We start from the raw sequence: 22,407 nt of genomic DNA, 5'->3' as shown, positions 1-22,407 counted from the left end.
CCTACTTCCAAGTGAAGCCTGATAAGTCAACACATGCAACCGACTTATACAAGGCCCTCCAGCTCAGGAGATGGGCCATTAAGGGACACATAACTGCAGAATAAACTCAGGCAAGTTATCTTTGCAGATGTGTATGTTCCTTATTCACTAAAATGCATAGACATCAAAGGATCAACAAATATTTGGATAAAATCTACAATATAAAAGAAAAGAACCAAAATGAATAAGTAGAATAATTGGCCCTGAGTTGGAAATAATACACAGAACAAAACTCTGATTTTTAGATTCTAATATTCAGAGCACATTGCAGACAAATTCAGAACCATTGTGAATTAGTCAGGTAGATTTTATAGAAAAATAAAAACTGAATCTTGAAAAAAAACATGTAGAATATAAGAAATAGTATGAGCAAAGAAACAGTAAAATTCTGATTTGTCTAAATGCTAGCAAAAAAGAGCACCATTTGAATCAAACAAAGAATTCAGAACTAAAATATTAAAATACGCAAAGGGATATTTAATATTGATAAAAGGTGTACTCAAGTAAGAATATGTGACAATCATGGACCTTTATGCACATAACAACATGAATTAGAGATATATAAAGCAATGTCTATTAGAAATACAAGGAGAGCCGAGGCCAGTTTGGCTCAATGGTTGAGCGTCGGTCTGCGGACTGAAAGGTCCCAGGTTTGGTTCCAGTCAAGGGCATGTACCTTGGTTGTGGGCACATCCCCGGTAGGGGGTGTGCAAGAGGCAGCTGGTTGATGTTTCTCTCTCATCAACATTTCTAGCTCTCCCTTCCTCTCTGTTAAAAATCAATAAAATATATTTTTAAAAAATAATAAGAAGAAGAAATTTCTAAAAAAAAAAAGAAAAAAAAAGAAAAAAAGAAAAACAAGGAGAGTAAAAATTTGCAAATAACCAATCATGGGAGAGGAAGATTACCCCCTCCTATTCCCCATTTTCTCCTTCCTCCCTTCTCTCCTCCCTTTCCTTCCTTCTTTCCTACTTTACTCCAAAAATATATGTTTAGCACGTATTATGTGATACACATTGAGTTAGGTACTGTGAGTACAGTAACAAGCGGACCAACCTTGATGCCTGCAGCCTGAAGCTAATAGTCTAATCAGGGAGACAAACATTCAAATATGTATTCAAATACACAAAAAATTACAACTGTATTGAGTGCTCTGTAGGAGTGATCAAGGAAGGTTCCCTGAGCAAATGAAACCTCCCCAGCCCTGGCCAGTGTGGCTGGAGTGTTGACCTATGACCTAGGTTATTCTTCCATTCCTGGTTAGGGCACATGCCCAGGTTGCAGACTCAATCCCCAGTAGGGGGCATGCAGGAGGCAGCCAATCAATGATTTTCTGTTATCATTGATATCTTTATTCCTCTCCCATCCTCTCTCTGAAATCAATTAAAAAACATATTTAAAAAAGAGAGAATGATTAATTGTAACAAGAGCTGCTAACAGGGCAAATAAATAGGGATGCAAACATGTCTATTACATTTAGCAGCATGAGGCCATTTTTAACTTCCAATTATTTATTTCTATATAACACACAATCCCAAAATTAAGTGACTTAAAATTATCATCATCACGTCTCATGGTAATTTGGGTCAGAAATTCATATAAGGAATATCAAGGACATCTCAATTATGCTTCATGATTTCTGGGCCCCTCAGTTGGGGTGACTTGAATGGCTAGGGCATTAGATATTATCTCCACCTGGCTAGTTTGGGTCTTCTCACAGAAAGATAGACTTTGGGTAGGCAGACTTGTTACATGGCATCTCAAAAGTCCAAGAGTGAGTGTTCTAAGAGGCCCAGGTGGAAGCTACAAGGCACTAAGGCCAGCCCAGTTTCAAGGAGAGAGAAATTCTTCACATCTTGAGAGACATATATTGTAGATAGAGAAGGGGAGGGCTGATGAGGGGGGAGGAGGGAGGGAGGGAGGGAGGGAGGGAGGGAGGGAGGGAGGGAGGGAGAGAGAGAGAGAGAGAGAGAGAGAGAGAGAGAGAGAGAGAGAGAGAGAGAGGGAAAAGAAGAAGAAGAAAAGAAGAAGAAGAAGAAGGAGGAGGAGGAGGAGGAGGAGGAGGAGGAGGAGGAGAAGGAGGAGGAGGAGAAAGCTAAGAGAGAAAAGGGAAAATTGATAAGGCCAGGCTTCTGAGAAAGTAGAAAAGAATGGAATTCAAAAGTCAGGTGGAGTGCCCTGGCCAATGTGCTTATCCCATGCATGGAAAGGTTGTAAGTTTGACTCCTGGTGTGGACACATGCCCAGATTGCAGGTTTGATCCCTTGGTGGGGTGGGTTTAGGAGGTAACCAATAGATGTTTCTCTCTTGCATTGGTGCCTCTCTCTCTCTCTTCTCTCTCTCTCCCACTCTTTCTAAAATTAATTTAAAAAGCATATCCTCTGGTGAGGTTTTTTTAAAAAGGTCATGTGGAGAGATTAGTCTCAGAAAGAGGAAGAGCTACACAAATGAGAAAAGTTAAATGGAATGAAATGGGTAGACTGTTTTAAGTTGTATGTTTGGTAGCAGGCAGATAAGAGCAATCCTAGCTTCTCTTAAAAAGTTAGGTGGAGTACCCTGGTATTTTATGTATAAAGTAGGATGTGATTGAACAGGAGAGGGTGGTGGAAGTTTAGGTAAGTGGGAAGGGTTTGAAACAGTTTGGAAGGACTTGACAAGAGATAAGTATTAGGATTGCTGGTAGACTTTTGGGCATATTCAAGGTAAAATATTTCTCTGATAAATCAACAGATTAGATGAATAAATAAGGATGTAGAAAAGTTCATAACACATAACACTACTTAATAAGGTTGATTATATATAATAAATTACTCTATACAACCATAGCATGCATGTTTTTTTTTGCAAATGCAGAAATCATACAAGTAACATTCTCTGATCACAGAGCAATAACATGAGAAATTAACAACAGAAAAAGAGCCAAAAATAGCAATATTTTTTTTCTGATTAAATTCTCTTAGATAACAGCTTCTTCAGATATAGTTTACATAAATTATTTTCTTTAGATAGTAATTTGCATACTTTGTAATTCACTCTTTGGAAGCAAACAATACAATGGTTTTAGTATATTCAGAGAGTTGTGCAACCATTGCCTCTTTCTAATTTTAGAACATTTTTATCTTCCACAAAAGAGATACTTTATTCTTTAAATGTCATATCCCATACTCTCCTTTTCCCATACCCTGGAAACCACTAATCTACTTTTTGTCTCTATGTGTTTACCCATTCTGGAAATTCCATATAAATGGACCCACTCAATATGTGTTTTTTTGTGTGTGTGTGTGTGTGTGTGGCTGCTTTACTTTACCTAATATTTTCAAGGCTCATCCATGTTGTAACATGTATAAGTATTAATTCCTTTTTATGGCCAAATAATATTCCATTGTATGAATATGCCACATTTGTTTATCAATTCACCAGTTTAAGGATATTTGGGTTATTTATACTTTTAGCAATTATAAATAATGCTGTTTTGAACATTAATGGGCATATATTTTTATTTCTCTTGAGTATATACTGATGAGTGGAATTGCTGGATCATATGGTAACTCTGTGTTTGATGTTATGTATGAGTACCAAGCTGTTTTTCAAAGAGGTTTTACCATTTTATTTTCCAACCAGCGAAGTATGAGGGTTCCAGTGTCCCAGATCCTCTCTTATACATACATTTGTCTTTCTAAACAAATTTTACAGTATGCTGTGGAAAATTTGAATTGAGTAAAAATTTGAATTGAGTAAAGGTATGGGGGGAGATGGCATTTTTTTTTTCAATGAGGAGAGTAGAGAAATACCTTATTGAAAAGGTACTATTTGAACAGAGGCCTGAAAGAGGTGAGGGAAGTATTTAGTGGAGATTTGGGATAGAGCTTTCCAGGTAAAAGGAACAACCAGTGTAATAATCCTAAGGTGTGGGTATGCCCAAGGTGTTAGAAAAAGAGCAAGGAGGTCACTGGAGGAGACTAAGAAAAGGCAAGGAAGGTAAGATGGAGGAGGTGGAAAAGGAGAAAGAAGAGGAAGAGGAGGAGGAGAAGGAGTCAAAGAGATAACAGGAATTCAATTAAAGACCATATAAGCTATTTTACAGATAATGGTTTTAACTCTGGTTGAGATGGAGAGCCATAGGAAAGGTTTGAGCAGAGAAGTTACTTTAATTTGACTTTCATTTTTAATAAGAAAACCTGGCATGTGTCAAGAATAAATTGTGGTGTAAGGAAGAAGTAAAAAAACGGCTATTAAAATAATCCAGGCAAGAGATGATGATGACTACATCTACACAATGGAATACTATACTGCTGTAAAAACAAAACAAAACAAAACAAAACAAAGAACTCTTAACATTCGCAACAGCATGGATGGACCCAGAGAGCATTATGCTAAGCAAAATAAGCCAGTCAGAGAAAGATAAATATCACACGATCTCACTCATTTGTGGAATATAATGAACACAGTAACTGATGAACAAAAAATAGATCCAGAGACATAGGAGCATTGAACAGATCGACCAACCTCAGAGGGAAGGCGAGTGGGGGGGTGAGGGGGCGAGTAAGAGATCAACCAAAGGACTTGCATGCGTGCGTATAAGCATAACCAATGGAGACAGACAGTAGTGGGGGGTGAGGGAGTGTGCTGGGGAGTGGGAACCGCTAGGGAGAGGTCAATGGGGAGGGGGGAGAGGAGTTGTAATACTTTAAACAATAAATAATTTAAGTTAAAAGAAGAGAGAGAGATAATGTTGATGACTTGAACCAGGAAGGTAGCTGTGAAGGTCATCAGATTTGATAGAATTTTTAGATATATTTTGAAGAGTCAATAGGATTTGCCAATGCCTTGGATGTGGAATGTGAAAGAAAGGAATTAAGAAAATTCCCATAATTTTGGGTCTGAGAACATGAAAGGATCGAGTTGTCAATAACTGAAGACTATGGGTAAAATAGATTTGGGGACTTGATGTGTGGGCAGGGGGTGGAATGGAGAGAATCTAGAAGTACAGTTTTGAACATGAATTTGAGATATCCTTTAGATATCTAAGCAGAGAAGTCAAGTAGGCAGTTGGATATAGAGTCTGGAGTTCAAAGGAGAAGTATAGGCTGGAAATATAAATGTGGATATCATTGGAATATTCAAAACTTTGAGACTAGGTATCAAGGGAGGGAGTGTGAACAAAGAGAAGGCCAAGGATATGCCTGAGCTCCTCTTGATCATTGTTGAAAGTGGGTAAAAACCTTGAGGTTGGCGTGATTTTAGTTCCAGTATATAAGTTTATTCTTGATTTCTGCCATGGGCAGGCCTGTGTTTGGGGTCCCCATTGACCTCCCATTGATGTAGTTGTGGACTTTTGAGTTTAAGAAAGGTGTTAGAGCATAGGGCTCTGATCCCTGATAGTGGCAGGCCAGTAGAAGGTCTGAGGAACATTGGGGTTCTCTCTCTCATCCTACCCTTCAATTTTCTTGCACGTGCCTAAATAACTATCAAAGAGGACTGTTTAAATAAATTATGGTATATACATACTATGAAATGCCCTATAGCCATCAAAAGCAGTGAAGCCCTGGCCGGTTTGGCTCAGTGGATAGAGTGTCAGCCTGTGGACTGAAAGGTCCCAGGTTCGATTCTGATCAAAGGCATGTATGTTGGTTATGGGCACATCCTCAGTGGGGGGTGTGCGGGAGGTGGCTGATTGATGTTTCTCTCTTATCAATGTTTCTAGCTCTCTGTCCATCTCCCTTCCTCTCTGTAAAAAAATCAATAAAATATATTTTTTTAAAAAAGCAGTGAAGTTATTCTGTATATCTAGCTATCTATGATCTGACATGGAAAAATCTCCAGCATATATTTCACCTATAAAGTGAAAAAGCAAAATCAAAATAGCATGTTCAGTATGATTCCATTTATGTTTCTTATGCATATATACAATATATATGTAAATATGCCAATAAAATTTCTGGAAGGATGCACATAAAACTATTACCAGTTATTAACTATGAGTAAGAAAGGGAGGGAAGATCTGAAGAGGAGAGGATGGGGCAGGGCACAGAAGGGGGTCTTTAAGTGTTGTGATTTAGAGGACAGAGTTTGATTACTTGGGTTCAAATCCAGATTCTAGTACTTCATAGCTTGGTAATCTTGGGCAAGTTACTTAACTGTAGGGAGCAGCTATAGGATTAAGTCTTGGACTGACCTGTTGGCAAAGCCACAAACAAGTCCCAGGTTAGAGGGCACAGCCCTCTTAGCATAATTAAGTTTGACCTTATGATGCATATTCCCTCCTTGTTGGCTGTGGGTGCTGCCATCTTTGAGAGTGGACAGTCAATTAGCATATTCCCTCCTTATTGGCTGTGGGTGCCACCATCTTTGTGAGGGTTTGAGGGTCAATTAGCATATTCCCTCTTTATTAGATAGGATGGAAGACAGTCACAGAATTAATTGACTTGCCCAAGATCACATAGCAAATAAGTTGAACTGGGTGTTTACATATTGGGTAATGACAAAGGAAAACAGGGATGTGGGTTTGGCTTATCACAAGCTTGGCAAGATGGTTAGTCCTGACAATCTTCTGATAAATAGGGGGCTTTCAGATTTCTCCAAACTTAGCTTTACTAGTATTTGGGACTGCAGGCAGGAGCTGCTGTTTTGTTGGTGTTCCTAATGTTTCTCAGTATGGACAAATATCCAGGCAGAAGTTGGGCCTATGTATTTTCTCATGAGAGTTCACTGGTGGTCGGGATAGTGCTGTAATTCGTAGGTATGTCTTGCTCTTGTGGGGGATATAAAGCCAGTTACAGGGGGCTCTTTGGTGTAAGGCTGAGAGGCAGTTTGTGGGAAAAGTGACCTTAATGGAAGACTTCACAGCTGTAGATTCTTAGAGATGTGAGGCCCAGCAGGATTCTGGCAGTGGCCAAATTTAATATTGCAGTAAAAGCAGTTTTTTCAGTGTAGAAAGCTGTGGCCCAGCTCCTAAGGAAACTTTTCTTTATTGGACACCCTGAAGGGTTTTGATGCCATGCTTATTGCTCAAGGAAGCTTACAAAGAAGCAAAGGAGGTCTTTCTACAAAACTCCTTTGGGAAGAATTTTATAGCTTTATATAAGATGATTCTATAAAATAATTTCCAAATTGTAAGGCAAACACAATAATTAAATATTTAATGCTTGTTATAGCTAAGTTACTTATTTTAGTAAAATGTTTGATAGACTTGGGTTTCCTATGTTCTGTGCTGCATATACATTGAGGACCCTTCTAAAATAAATTAAATAAAATGTGCACAGAATACTTACCAGGTATGCGCAAGTTATAGTACAGAGCATGTACGTATAAAGCATTAAAATCCAGTATAGTAACTATTTATGGCATGAATAAATGAACTTCATTATTTTAATTTTTGAAGAGGTTTATTTTAAGTATTTCTTCTTTTATGACATATTGTTTATTGTAGTGATGATTTATTTGAAGATGAGTCCTTTGGCAGGAGCAAACCCCAGTTGTAATCTTGGAAAAACAGAGTCCACTTTATGATTATACTGTTTACAACACACAACCAGAAACACATTGTAGTGACAAGTGGGCCCTGCTTATGTATCTGTGTAGGTGGGTTATGAATGAAGGTATTGATGCACACATAGAGAACTCAATACCTCATTAATACTAATGCTCTAACTTGGCATTTGTCATAACTCAGATTCAGTTTCTGTGATTATCAGAGTGTATGAAAATGGATTAAAATATATATGTACACCACCTGAAATTAATATATAATTGAATGTAAACTGTAATTGACAAATTAAAAATTAAAAATATGTATGCATATGTAGCTGTATATCTATTCCCATGCATGTGGGATTTGTCATAATTTAGATAGTGTCTCATTTTTATAGAATTAAAAGTTAACTATCATTTCTAACACTGCAAATATTCAGCATAATACTTTCTAGAAGGTCTAAAATTAGTAGGTTTCTCAAGCCAAAAGTTCAAGAGATTAGGAAGTCCATCTAGGTATTATTAATTTTGGGGCCCATCAAGTTAAATTTTGTTTCTATAATATAGTTATTATATTGTGTTATATATAGATCAAATGCAAGTGATCTATTTTATTACACTGCTTAATAGTGACTGCTTATTGCTGTTACAATGCATATTGTTACCTGGCAGGCTCCCAGGATGATGTGAGAGCTGCCAGGGGAGGAAAGCTGTTTGGCAACAAACCCTGACACTGTAGTACTAACCACAACTAAGGATATGATTTTCAGTTTTGCATCTTCATGAACTCAGTATTCTAAAGGTCTCAAATTGATTGATGCTACGAATGCAAAGTCATGATAAGGATGTTCACAAGAGCCCCGTGTGTAAACCAGAATGCCAATGATTAATTTACAAAGACAATTATTCATGGGATTTGATTTGAAAATAGAACATTGTTTTCAGGCAGATCTTTGTGGGAAGCTAAATTATAATCAGAAGATTGTTGCTACCATCGAATCAACGCAAAGGGAGTTAGTTGCACAATTCAAATCCATATGATTGCTCCAAGGGTCCATCTCCCCAATAGAGACTTGAGTATATACTTCCTGGAGGGACTGGTGTATTTGCTTTACAGGTTAGTATACACCTACCCCAACGCCTGGGGGTAGTGCCTGTTTAGGTTTTGTATTTTTCTATACTTTCTTTGCTGACCAAAACCCTTGATTCACTCTACTTTTAAAAATTACGTAAGTAAAACGTGTTTTTTAGTTGTTATCTCTTCCATCAGATGAATCTATTGCTCGCCTACAGGCCGTTTTATCACTCAAGGAAATTGCCTTTATTGATTTATAGCTCACCTCATAGGTTTGGGATTGAGGCAGGGGATGGCAACCTTGTGAATACACTTCGTTTTGACCAGTGAATATGGTTGCCAGATTAAAATACAGGATGATAACAAATCTTTTAGCCTAAGTATGCCCAAATATTAATGAGGTATATTTATCCTTTAAACAATATTCATTGTTTATGTAAAATTGAAATTTAACCAATATCTTGTATTTTTATTTGCGAAATTTGGCAAGTCCACAAATACATCTACAGGAGACTATAAGGCTAGACTGAGTTTATGCTCTTGGGTGAACACTAATCCATTCGGTTACCTCGGGGAACAAAACTCCTTTCCTGGTTTAAAAAAAATTGTTTAGGTTAACAGTAGTTTGCACACGGAAGAATTTTGATCCTTTGAGGAACCCGTAAGGACATAACTGCTATCGGAGTTGCTTAGAGTTGATAGAGTTCCCCGCCCCTCCATTCTTCTCTTCCAGCAACTAGAATGATTTATCTATTTTTCCTTCCTTCTCAAGTCCCGCCCTTTCAGCTCAGGATAGCAGTCATCGGCCCAAAAAGGGCCGGCAAAAGTGGGCGAGGTGTTCAGAGGAGCGGAAGTAGTCAAATTTCACTGAGAACCGGAAAGTCTGCTGGCTGTCTCCCTTTCCGGGAGAAAGAAGACTGCTCCGCCTGTCAGTGCCAGCCTTCCTCCTGTAAGGGGACCCGCCGGACCCGTGCCAATTAAATTTTCCCCCCATTCCAGGCCCTTCCCCATCGTCGCCCCCTTCACCTTGGATCATGTTCAAGAAGTAAGGACACGGTGTGGCCTCGGTCCGCCGCTCACAAAGGTGGTGGGAGGTGCGGAAGAGGGCGAGAGCAAAGATCCTCTTTCTCTCTCCCCTGCCCCTGCCATCCTTACTCCCTAAGGTTTTCTATAGTACTCTGCTCTCACTCACAACTTACAACACTTCTTTAAGCTTTCCATTCCTAATCCCCAATCGGGTTCTGGTTCTCCCACCTTTATTTTCTTTATCCTTACTACCCCTCTTTCTCTTTTGCTCCCTTTCCCAATACTATCTCCATTTCCAGGTTCTACCAGTCACATCCTTGCACTGTGACTTAAAGGTATATCCTCTTTAACTAAGAGGAGAGCCATGCACTCACTGCCGTCTGTTTATTAGTTATGAACTGTATAAGGGAAGGCTTAACTTCCTGGGTCATGGGAGTGGAGGAGTCTGGGTGACAGGAAGCAAGCAGGCTGTCATGCCTATTGCTTAGCTGCCAGATTAACCTTGTCTTGAAAACAGTGTGATCACCCCATAGGCTATTCAGTGTAAGGAAGACAAAAATTCCTTGGGAACGTATCTTTTCGGTAGACGCAAAAAGCCAAGGGGAAACATGGGCAAAGGAAGGTGGGTTTTGTTTATGACATTTTGAGCAAAAATAAACATGGATCTTATCCATCATCATTATTATCATGACTTAAAAAAATATCTCAGTAGACTGCATAGGTTAACAGAGACCGATTTTCTGTTTATACTTGCGTTGGTCTTCTGTATCTCAATGCTTGAGGGCTCTTTTGTTTTGGTTTGCTTCTTTTGTTCCCCCACACAGGTTTGTTATAGGTGAAAATCTGTATTTCTTCCTCGGCAGAGACCAGTAAGATTTTCTAAAACAGGCATTTGTATATAGCTCATTACAGGTTATAATGTGAAATATGCCTCATATCCTCCCCTCCCCAGCTAATTGTGTATGTATGACAGCTTATTTTAATGTAATAAGACGTTGGTTGTGCTGGACAGAATAAAAGGTAAATAGTATTTTAAAAATCAACTTATTTCATTATTATTTTAGCCATCTAACTACTTGCTTGGGAATATATGACTCATTAAAACATTACCTTTAGCTGTTCTGATATGTTTACTTAGAAATACCTTTTTTTTTCTTTCAAAATTCATTTGGCAGATTTGATGAAAAAGAAAATGTGTCCAATTGCATCCAGTTGAAAACCTCAGTTATAAAGGGCATTAAGAACCAATTGATAGAGCAATTTCCAGGTATTGAACCATGGCTTAATCAAATCATGCCTAAGAAAGATCCTGTCAAAATAGTGCGATGGTAAGTTTTTATTTTTATCTGTGTGAAGCTGAGGCCTAAGTAGTTGAATATTGTGTGATTAGAATGCACCCATAATAATATCACTTCTCGGCCTTTTGGCTAAGATCAAGTGTAGAATGCACCCATAATAAATGGAATTATTTTCACATTAATTATTGATAGATTATGGGAGTAGATAAATAGAATAACTCTAAGCAATATTTATATTTTCAAGTGTTTTTCTATATGAAAACATGTACTGATTTTTTTTATCAATTAAATGTTTAGAGTTGGATTTAATTTATTTCATTTGTACTTTAGAGATTTGTTTTATTGAATTACCTAGCAATGAAATTAACAATATGTGAAATAAAATTGAGTATAGCAGCTCATATTTTTTCTTTACATTGGACTGGTATGATAGGTGAAGCAGATAAACAATTTTTTTGGCTTGGATCTTTATTGAAAAATTTTTACAAAGCTTACTGTATCTGTATATACATGTTTCATATTATACATTATTTAAAGGCTATTTGGCATATTCATTTCAGAAAGAAAATATCTAACTTGTACTTTGTGACATTTGTCTTACAGCCATGAACATATAGAAATCCTTACAGTAAATGGAGAGTTACTATTTTTTAGACAAAGAGAAGGACCTTTTTATCCAACCCTAAGATTACTTCACAAATGTAAGTCTTATTAGAAAATACATATTTGGGGATATAGAAAGACACAAAAGGAGCTGAAAGTAATTTCTGGTGTTAACTTATTTATTAGTACTGGTATTAAGGAATATAAAGTAAAATGAATTCCCAACTTGTGGTAAATCTTAAAAATGCAGATTCTCTCATTATGTGTTCCAGAAAGACCAAGAAAGAACATTCATTCATTCATTCATTCATTCAACAAATACTTATTGAACTTACTATGTTCCAGACTTGGTCCCTGTCCCTATGAAACTAACAGTCTAGTTGGGAGAATAGACAACTTATATAATTACACAAGTATATATTCACAAACTGTGATAAGTACTCTGAGCATTTCCTTTTAAATTTATATCTAAATTTACCTCATATAGCCAAAACCGGTTTGGCTCAGTGGATAGAGCATCAGCCTTTGGACTGAAAGGTTCCAGGTTCGATTCCTGTCAAGGGCATGTACCTTGGTTGCAGGTGTATCACCGGGGGGGGGGGGGGGGGAGTGCAAGAGGCAGCTAATCGATGTTTTTCTCTCATTGATGTTTCTAGCTCTCTATCTCTCTCTCCCTCTTGGTAAAAAATCAATAAAATATATTTAAAAAAATAAATTTGAATTATCTCTATAAGGGAAAGCATTGTCTAATTGTTGGAGTCAGTTATTGTTAGTTGAGTGCCAAGTTCAGGTGTTATGAAACAAAATAATGTTTATTATCTACCCACTTTTGCATATTAGATTGAGTATATTACAAAAACATCCAGAGGAAGATATAATCGCAGTGCCCAAGAAGTTTTAAATGGGAATTTAAAAAATTTCTGCTTTTAAAACCAGTATGCATATCTGGCCTTCTAGCCAAGAGGCAGAAAGGAAGGGAATGACTGGAGGATTCTGTAGGTGGTATATGTGATTTAATTAATGAATTTGATTTTTGGTAAGAGGAGATAAATTTTTCATTACTTGGTGAAGCAGAGGTCCAGAGAAGTGAAGCTGTTAGGCAAATTTTTAAAAAGGTGAAGCATTTGATTTAATTTAATTAAAATTTTTTAAAATTTATTTTTAATTTTTAAAAAATGTTTTTATTGATTTTTTTTTAGAGAGAGAGGAAGAGAGAGGGATAGAGAAATAGAAACATGGATGAGAAAGAAACATCCATTAGCTGCCTCCTGCATACCCACTACTGGGGATCAAGCCTAAAAACCAGGCATGTGCCCTGACAAGGAACCGAATTTGAGACCTCTTGGGCCATGGGTCCATGCTCAATCACTGAGCCACACCGGCCAGGCTATTTTGAATTTGAAATAGAGGGAGAGAGAGAGACAGAGGGACAGTGGTAGAGGAGGAAGGAGGAAGGGAGAGAGAAAGAAAAACATCAATTTGTTGTTCCACCCATCCATGCATTCATTGGTTATAGATAAAGCATTTTAATATTTTTAAAGGAATATTTACAATTAATTGATTAAGTATTGATTTCATCAAGTTAAAAAAATATAATGGACAGAAATAGAGTCTTGATGCAATGGGGAAAAGTTTAAAATAAAAACATTTTGGTGATATTAAGACATTTTAATTATATTAATTCATGTTGATGAGAGATTTTGGCCTATAATTCTCTTTCTTTTTTTTATTTTTTATTTTTATTTTATTTTCTTTTTTTTAAAATATATTTTATTGATTTTTTTTTGCCCCTCTCCCTCCCTCCCACACATACCCTCCCTCCCCAGAGTTTTATGTCCATTGGTTGTACTTATAGGCATGTATACAAGTCCTTCAGTTGATCTATTATCTCCCCCAGATCTTCCTCCCCTCTCCACTGTAATTTGACAGTCTGCTTGTTGCTTTACTGTCTCTGTATCTATCTTTTGGTTCATCAGTTTATAATGTTCTTTATTATCCATAAATGAGTGAGGTCCTGTGGTGTTTCTCTTTCATTGATTGGCTTATTTCACTCAGCATGATGTTCTCCAGTTCCATCCAGGTTGCTGCAAATGATGAGAATTCCTTCTTTTTTATGGCAGCATAGTATTCCATTGTGTAGATGTACCATGGTTTTTGGATCCAATCATCTGCTGACGGGCACCTAGGCTGTTTCCAAATTCTGGCTATTGTAGATTGTGCTGCTATGAACATAGGGGTGCATATCCTTTCTGATTCGTGTTTCTAGTTTCTTGGGATATATTCCTAGAAGTTGGATTACTGGGTCAAATGGGAGTTCCATTTTCAGTTTTTTCAGGAAACTCCACACTGTTCTCCACAGTGGTTGCACCAGTCTGCATTCCCACCAGCAGTGCACGAGGGTTCCTTTTTCTCCGCAACCTCGCCAACACTTGTCCTTTGTTGACTTGTTGATGTTGGCCATTCTGACAGGTGTGAGATGGTACCGCATTGTTGTTTTGATTTGCATCTCTCAGACAATTAGAGACTTAGAGCATGTTTTCATGTGCCTTTTGGCCTTCCTTCTGTCTTCTTTTGAAAATATTCTATTTAGGTCCCTTGCCCATTTTTTAATTGGATCATTTATCTTCCTTTTATTTAGTTGTATAAGCTGTCTGTAAATGTTGGAGATTAAGCCTTTATCAGTGGTATTATTTGCAAATATGTTCTCCCACACCGTGAGCTTTCTTGTTGTTTTGTTGATGGTTTCTTTTGCTATAAAAAAGCTTTTTATTTTGATGTAGTCCCATTTGTTAATTTTCTCTTTAGCTTCCATTGCCCTAGGGGCATTATCAGTGAAGAAGTTCTTTTGGCATACGTCTGAGATTTTGCTGCCTGTGGATGCTTCTAGTATTTTTATGGTTTCCCCTCTGATGTTTAAGTCCTGTATCCATTTTGAGTTTATTTTTGTGAATGGTGTAAGTTGGTGATCTAGTTTCATTCTTTTGCAAGTGTCTGTCCAATTTTCCCAACACCATTTATTGAAGAAACTGTCTTGACTCCATTGTATATTCGTGCCTCCTTTGTCAAATATTAATTGAGCATAGTGATTTGGGTTGATATCTGGGTTCTCGATTCGATTCCATTGATCTATATGTCTGTTCTTGTGCCAGTACCAGGCTGTTTTGAGAACAGTGGCTTTGTAATATAGTTTGAAGTCTGGTATTGAGATCCCTCCTACTTTACTCTTCTTTCTCAGGATTGCTGTGGCTATTCGGGGTCTTTTATTGTTCCAAATGAACTTTTGGAGAGTTCTTTCTAGGTCAGTGAAATATGCCGTTGGTATTTTAATGGGGAGTGCGTTGAACCTATAGATTGCTTTAGGAAGTATGGACATTTTGATGATGTTGATTCTACCAATCCATGAACATGGTATCCATCTCTTTACATCTTCCGCTATCTCTTTTCAGTGTCGTGTAGTTTTCCGCGTATAGGTCCTTTACTTCCTTAGTTAAATTTATTCCTAGGTATCTTAATTTTTTTGGTGTGATGGTAAATGGAATTGCTTTTTTAGTCTCTGTTTCTGTAATTTCACTGTTGGTGTATAGAAATGCCATGGATTTCTTGGCATTAATTTTGTATCCTGCTACATTGCCAAATTCATTTATTAAGTCAATTAGTTTTTTAATGGAGTCTTTTGGTTTTTTTATGTACAGTATCATGTCATCTGCAAATAAGGATAACTTTACTTCTTCTTTTCCAATTTGGATGCCTTTTATTTCCTCCTCTTGTCTAATTGCAATGGCTAGTACTTCCAGTACTATGTCAAACAGGAGTGGTGAGAGTGGGCATCCCTGTCTTGTTCCTGTTCTTAGAGGGAATGGTTTTAATTTTTGCCCATTGAGTATGATGTTGGCTGTGGGCTTATCATATATAGCTTTTATTATGTTGAGGTATGATCCTTGTACTCCCACCTTGTTAAGAGTTTTTATCAGGAAAGGGTGTTGGATTTTATCAAATGCTTTTTCTGCATCAATTGATATGACTATATGATTTTTATCTTTCAATTTATGTGATGTATCACGTTTATTGATTTGCGGATATTGTCCCATCCTTGCATTCCTGAAATAAATCCTACTTGGTCATGGTGTATGATCTTTGTGATGTTCTTCTGGAGTTGATTTGCTAGAATTTTGTTGAGGATTTTGGCATCTATGTTCATGAGGGATATTGGCCTGTAATTCTCTTTCATTGTGTTATCTTTACCTGGTTTTGATATTAGAGTGATACTGGCTTCATAGAATGAGTTTGGAAGTGTTCCTTCCTCCTGAATTTTCTGGAATAGTCTGAGGAGGATAGGTTTTTCATTCTTCCTTGAATGTTTGATAAAATGGTGCTCCTATATTGGGTGCATATATATTTTCCAGAGTTATTTCTTCTTGTTGGATTGCTCCCTTTAGTATTATGAAGTGGCCTTCCTTATCTCTTGTTATGGCCTTCATTTTGAGATCTTATTTGTCAGATATAGGTATTGCTATCCCGCCTTTTTTTTTTTTTTTTTCATTTTCATTCTAGGCATTATTTTTTGAAATATATTTTTTATTCTCATTGGGGAAGGGATTGGATGAGAGTGATAGAAACATCAATTAGAGAAAATCATTGATTGGCTGCCTCCTCCAAGCCACACACTGGCGATTGGGCCCACAACCCAGGCATGTGCTCTGATCTGGAACTGAACCATAACTTCCTGGTTCTTAGGTCAGTACTCAAGCACTAAGCCTAGCTGGCTGGGATGTGTTTTTTTATTTTTTATTTTAAGTTTTCACATGAGAGTATTTTTTCCATTGATTTTCAGTGAGAGGAAAAGGGGAGAGGAGGAGAGAGAGAAACATTGATGTGAGAGCTACACATCAACTGGTTGCCTCCCTCATGGGCCCTGACTTGGGGGGCAGGGAATCAAACCTGCAAGCCAGGTATGTATCCTTGACCGGAATCAAACCCAAGTCCTTTCAGTGCTCAGACAAGTGGGATGGCTAGTGGTAAAACATTAAAGTGAATAAATTTTACCAATTATTGTTATTCCTAGAGAGCCCTGAGAGGCCTAAAACTTTCCCCCAGGCATTGTTTTAAGTCCTCCAGGGACCCTTTAGTTGTTAGGTTATGAGTTATTTGTAGACACATATACACATACAAAAATATTTTTTTAAGATTACAAAATGAATATTTGTTCATTCTAGATATCAGGAAAATATAGAAATAAAATTACCTGTATTCCTGTGCTCTCAAGATAATGATTTTTAACATATTGGTGTACTTCCATCCAGTTATTTCCTGTGTTGTATGTATGTGTAAATGTGTATACTTTTCCTTTTTTCGTTGGGCTCTCTGTTATATAGTTTTTTAAAAAATTAATAGACTTATTTTTAAGACAATTTTAGGTTTACAGGAAAACTAAGCAGAAAGCAGGGAGTACCTACCCTTCTCTTCTTATTAATATGTTGCATTGATGTGATACAATTTTTACAAATGATGAACCAATATTGATACATTATTGATAACCAAAATCCATAGTTTACATCAGGTTTCATTTTTTTGTCCTGTACATTCTGTGGGTTTTGCCAAATGAATAATGGTCACTATTAAAGTATCATATATCAATAGAATAGTTTCACTTCCCTAAACATCCTCTGTGCTTCACCTATTCATCCTTTTTTCCTGCCTCTCCCCTAGCAACCACTGGTATTTTTGGTAGTTTTTTCATTCTGCTTTTCCCTTTTAACATTATATTATGAACACTTCGCAGGGTATTATGTATTCTTCAAAAACATGGCTCTATTATATAGATGTTGTTTTGTACACCTTAAGTCATATTACTTTATTTTTGGACATTTAAGTTGATTCCAGTTTATTTCTATTATAAATATTAGTGTGACAATGAATATTTTTCTAACTAAAAATATTGTACATCTTTCATAGAATAAAATCTTAGAAGTAGAAATACTAAATCAAGAGAGTTTAAATCTTTTTAAGGATGTTCATACATGTTGCCAAGTAGTCCTAAAAAAGGTTGTAGTAATTTACAAGCCTTCTAGCAGTATATGGGAATGCCAGTTTACCTACACTCTTGCTAGTACTGAAAATTACTTTTCGTAAAAATATTTATTAATTTCTCTGGATCTATTTTTGTTCATAAGTTTATGTTATTCATTAAATTCCACATATGAGTGAGATCATGTGATATTTGTCTTTCTCCGACTGGATTATTTCGCTTAGCATAATACTCTCCAGGTCCATTCTTAAGTGAAGAGTGGGTGGGTGGGAAGAGATCAACCAATGAACTTGTATGCATATATGAATAACCCATGGATACAGACAATAGGGTGATGAAGGCCTGGGGTGGGGGCAGGGGTGGGCTAAAAAGAGTCAAAGAGGGGGAAAAAGGGGACATATGTAGTTCTTTCAAAAATAAAGATGAAAAAATATTGATAAGAAATATTTACTAATTTGCTAAGTGAAGGATGGTATTTCAGTTTTATTTTGCATCTGTCAGAGTACTATAATTTTGGGAAATATTTGTTTATGTCCTTTGCCTTTTTTTCTGATGAATCACTACTCTTATTAAGTGATGTAATGTATTTATTTTCTTCTAGATCCCTTTATATTGCCACACCAACAGGTTGATAAAGGAGCCATCAAATTTGTACTCAGTGGAGCAAATATCATGTGTCCAGGCTTAACTTCTCCTGGAGCTAAACTTTACCCTGCTGCAGTAGATACGATTGTTGTATCCTTTTCAGAATCTAACTATTGAAAAAATATATTTATATTATTACTGAAAGATCTATCATCCAAGGGAACATAAGATGTCCTTTTTTTGGAGGTGACTGTTTTGTTATCTAATGCCTTTCTTATTACATTTGAAAATGTGGGAAGTAACATTATTTTTTTAGATTAAATTGTGACCCAATTTAGAAATTAAAAGAGAACAGGTAATAAAAGAGTCCCAGCTGCATTTTAGCCTAGATAGTATCCAAATGTTATAAGATTCAGGACACAGTATTAAACTCTTGGTTATTATTGAAGAAGATATCTACATATATAAAAGCCTAAGCGACTGGCTGACCGGCGGTGGGCAGACACTAAATGTAGGAGCTGCCAAGCTGCCGTGACTTGGCAGCTGCAGTTCTCAGGTGATGCTCCCAGAACCAGAGAGGAGGGAGCCCAGTTCCAGGGTACATCACTCGAGAACTGCCCTCTTGCAATCTGGGACCCCTCGGGGGATGTCAGAGAGCCGGTTTTGGCTGGATCCCCACAGGCCAGGCCGAGGGACCACATAGGTGCACAAATCCGTGCATCAGGCCTCTAGTATCTAATATGATTGGACCACTTCTTTGGACATCAGCTTGCTATTGTTATGTTTGACATTGAAATAAAAGGATTCAAAAGGGAAAATAGCTTAGGTAACAGGTAGAGTGCTAAAAGTAGGTAGAGTGGGTAGTGGAAAATGTTGGCAATTCCCAACTTTTAAAGTTCATTTGAAGTTGGTTGTTTGGGCCTCAGAATATGATTTCTCAAAGAGAAATGTTAAAATCCCACATAGTCCTTAAGGATCTATTCAACTCATAGCTGAGTAATTCTGCATTATTTCCATTTATATGGTGCTGTTTCAGCTATATTCTAGATTAAATAGGTTTTTCCAACTAGTCTGGACAGGTTTTTGCCAACTAGTCTCTTAAGGTCCCAGATAGTCCTTAAGCATCTATTCAACTCAGAGCTGAGTAATTCTGTATTATTTCCATTTATATGGTTCTATGTCAACTATATTCTAGATTAAATAGGTTTTTGCCAACTTTGCCAACATAAAATGGCCATTTGCCTCAAATTGAGAGAAGGAACCACACTTGGTGGGAATGGGGAAGTCACTGTGGAGTGGGAAGGCTATTGGAATGGGTTTAAGAATGTGTCTTGTGCTCAAAAGGAGGCTGTCCTCTGTTGTGGAAGTTATATCTAAGGGGTAGTATAAGTTGTATGTTTATATCTTAGGAATAGTTTATATTGACATAGATACTGGTCACATAATAGGTGCTTAAATATTTGTGGAACATTGAATGAATGAATTGAAAATCAGTGGAGAAAAGTATTCTGTGAAGATAAGTTACCTTTTTATGTTTGTGATTTTTCTAAGTGTTGCAAGTTTAGAGTTCTAGAGTTCCTTTTTTGTTGTTAATCCTCACCAAAGGATATTATTTCCATTGATTTTTAGAGAGAGTGGAAGGGAGGGGGAGAGACAGAGAGAAAAACATTGATATGAGAGAGACACATAGATTGGTTGCCTCCTGCATGTGCCCCAGCCAGGGCCAGGGTCTAGCCTGCAACTGAGGTTTGACTGGGAAAATCCATCCCTGGACCCTTCAGTCCTCTGGCCAACACTCTAATCACTGAGAAAAAACAGACTAGGGTCCGGAGTTCCTTTAAATGGGAAATTTTCCTAGTACTTAGACTTTACTTTTTATTAAAAATATATTTTATTGATATTTTACAGAGAGGAAGAGAGAGGGATAGAGAGTTAGAAACATCGATGAGAGAGAATCATCGATCAGCTGCCTCTTGCACACCCCCTACTGGGGACGTGCCCGCAACCAAGGTACATGCCCTTGACCGGAATCGAACCTGGGACCTTTCAGTCTGAAGGCCGATGCTCTCTCCACTGAGCCAAACCAGTTTTGTCTAGACTTTACTTTTAAAATAATTTTATTTTGAAAAAAGGAGATATATGTACCACTATGTGTAATACTTTAAACAATAAAATAAAATTTAAAAAATAATTTTTATTTTGAAATAATTGTAGACTTTTAGAAAGTTGTAAAGCTAGTACAAAGGGTACTTACTGTGTATCCTTGAACCATTACTTTAAAAAAAATATGTACTGCAGTGTTTAATGTCAAATGATAACCAAAAATACTGTTTGTTCTAGGTTGACACTTACATTGGGCTCTTAAAGATAGACTAGAGATAGAATTATTGTTTTACTGTGTCCTTTACATAAAACCACCATTCAATAATTAAAACATTAGAACAATTGATATTTACTTAGCTATTTCACAGTTTTTAATATTTAGGTACAAAAAATTTCCTGTTTTGCATTACTTATTCTGGTTTTGTTGGCATTAGGTTATAAGTATTAACATCCAACTTAAAAACCAAGAATGATTATTAGATTCATTAATATAGCATTTATTGAGTATTTATTCACAGTGTGCCCAGAGACTCTGATCGGTCCTTATTCTGAAGAAGTTAATGGTGTAGGCAAGGATATGAGATGGGTTTAATGTGGCTTAACTAGTAATGTGATCATTATTTGACACCACCTCTCCAAGGCAATTTGATAAATAGTTCTTAGCTGTGTGTTTCCAGGCCATCATGGCAGAAGGAAAACAGCATGCTCTGTGTGTTGGGGTCATGAAGATGTCTGCAGAAGATATGTAAGTCTCACGTTAGGCCCCCTTAGCTTTTGAGATATGGGTAACCAATGCAGGAAGCATCAGAACGACAGGGGAAATTGGCTCTCATTCATACCACAAATATGTAAGCACAGAAGCCTCATTTCTGATTTTTCCTAGCACTAAGAAAGCTAGTGAAACATATTTTGTCTCTGGGATTGCATTTGTTTTTAAGCACTCTGAAAAGAACCCATGTGCCAATGTAACTGTTTTATATGTATGCATGTATGTATGTATGTATGTGGCATTTTAGGAATTTTTATTTAGTATGATTTAAGTTAGGTGGAAGGAAAGATGTTTTGCTACTAATTTTTAGTAAAAGGCGAAAGATTTATGCGGTCTGAAGAGAAACTAGAGCATTTGCTACTAATTTTTAAAACAGTGACGTAGTTTGGCACCACACAGTATTTGTCTTAGTACTTTAGTATATTTTGACCTGGTGGTATAGAATAGTAAGGAAATATTAAATATATATTATCAAAATGTAGTCAAGATATTTAAGAACTTTGGAAGTCATTTGAAGAATACATTATTGCTATTAATTTAATTTCAGGGTTAATTGTAACACTTGAATTTTCTTCTGATACGTTGACGCATTATTATTCTGTTTTTATACACCCAATAGATCACTAGAATCACTGTAAGACATGAATTGCCCCAGAGTTATAAATATAGTTTAATGTAGACAGTAATGTGAGTGTAATCTAAATAAATTCTCTACTTATAACTCAATAATTGAAAAATAGCATTGCACTTTAAATTATATGTACCATGCCTAAGCCTATAAAAATGCACAACAATATGTTTATGTGCTTTTTTCCTTCTACAGTGAGAAAGTCAACAAAGGAATTGGCATTGAAAATATCCATTATTTAAATGATGGGCTGTGGCATATGAAGACATATAAATGAGCCTCAGAAGGAATGCACTTAGGCTAAATACGGATATTGTGCTATATCTGTGTTTGTGTCTGTGTGTGACAGCATGAAGACAATACCTCTGTAGTTGTGCTGAATAAATTCAAAAGATGCTAAAATTCTGTTAGCTTCAAAAATTATTTTAGTTTTTCTTAAACTCCAGTTAAAATTGGGTAGTAACAAACTTGGACATTAAAAGATATCTGGTAGGGGAGGAGTGGGGGATGGGAATTGGGGGGGATGAGGACAAATATGTGATACCTTAATCAATAAAGAAATTTTTTAAAAAAGGTATCTGGTAAGTAACCAAACTCAGAGAGCTTCATGCCCCCCCTTTTTTTTAAATAAATTTTTATTGTTCATATTATTACAAATGTTCCCTTTCCCCACCCCCCATTGTCCTCATCCATAGGTGCACAGTTTATTTTCAGTCTCTTCCCACATCCCCCTCTCCCCTTTTCCCCAAGAATCGTCAGTTCACTCCCCTTCCATAACTCTGATTC

At 36.8% G+C, this 22,407-nt stretch overlaps 1 protein-coding gene and 1 pseudogene across 2 annotated transcripts; both read left to right on the top strand.

The window, feature by feature from the left end:
* The first annotated feature begins 9,448 nt into the window (after positions 1 to 9,448).
* On the top strand, positions 9,449 to 22,023 carry MCTS1 (MCTS1 re-initiation and release factor). Of its 2 annotated transcripts, none has more exons than XM_036443306.2 (6): positions 9,449 to 9,629; positions 10,786 to 10,938; positions 11,512 to 11,609; positions 18,138 to 18,271; positions 20,902 to 20,969; positions 21,817 to 22,023. In XM_036443306.2, the coding sequence occupies exons 1-6, from the start codon at positions 9,619 to 9,621 to the stop codon at positions 21,896 to 21,898; spliced, it is 546 nt and encodes a 181-aa protein (XP_036299199.1). In that variant the 5' UTR covers positions 9,449 to 9,618; the 3' UTR covers positions 21,899 to 22,023. The 2 variants fall into 2 exon arrangements, with proteins under 2 accessions (XP_036299199.1, XP_036299198.1); XM_036443305.2 differs by lacking the exon at positions 9,449 to 9,629 and adding an exon at positions 10,076 to 10,232.
* On the top strand, positions 11,018 to 11,131 carry LOC118722226 (annotated as a pseudogene).
* Positions 22,024 to 22,407: the final 384 nt, after the last annotated feature.

The sequence above is a fragment of the Pipistrellus kuhlii genome, unplaced genomic scaffold (genome assembly GCF_014108245.1).
Source record: "Pipistrellus kuhlii isolate mPipKuh1 unplaced genomic scaffold, mPipKuh1.p scaffold_m20_p_19, whole genome shotgun sequence".
NCBI classification, from domain to species: Eukaryota; Metazoa; Chordata; class Mammalia; order Chiroptera; family Vespertilionidae; genus Pipistrellus; species Pipistrellus kuhlii.
This window is presented reverse-complemented; position numbering and strand designations above follow the sequence as displayed.

Bases quoted from the DNA above. Each gene is read 5' to 3' on its own strand.
- MCTS1 (XM_036443305.2), top strand. The intron at 10,939-11,511 runs GTAAGTTTTTAT...TTTGTCTTACAG, and splicing joins CCTGTCAAAATAGTGCGATG to CCATGAACATATAGAAATCC. The intron at 20,970-21,816 runs GTAAGTCTCACG...TTCCTTCTACAG, and splicing joins AAGATGTCTGCAGAAGATAT to TGAGAAAGTCAACAAAGGAA.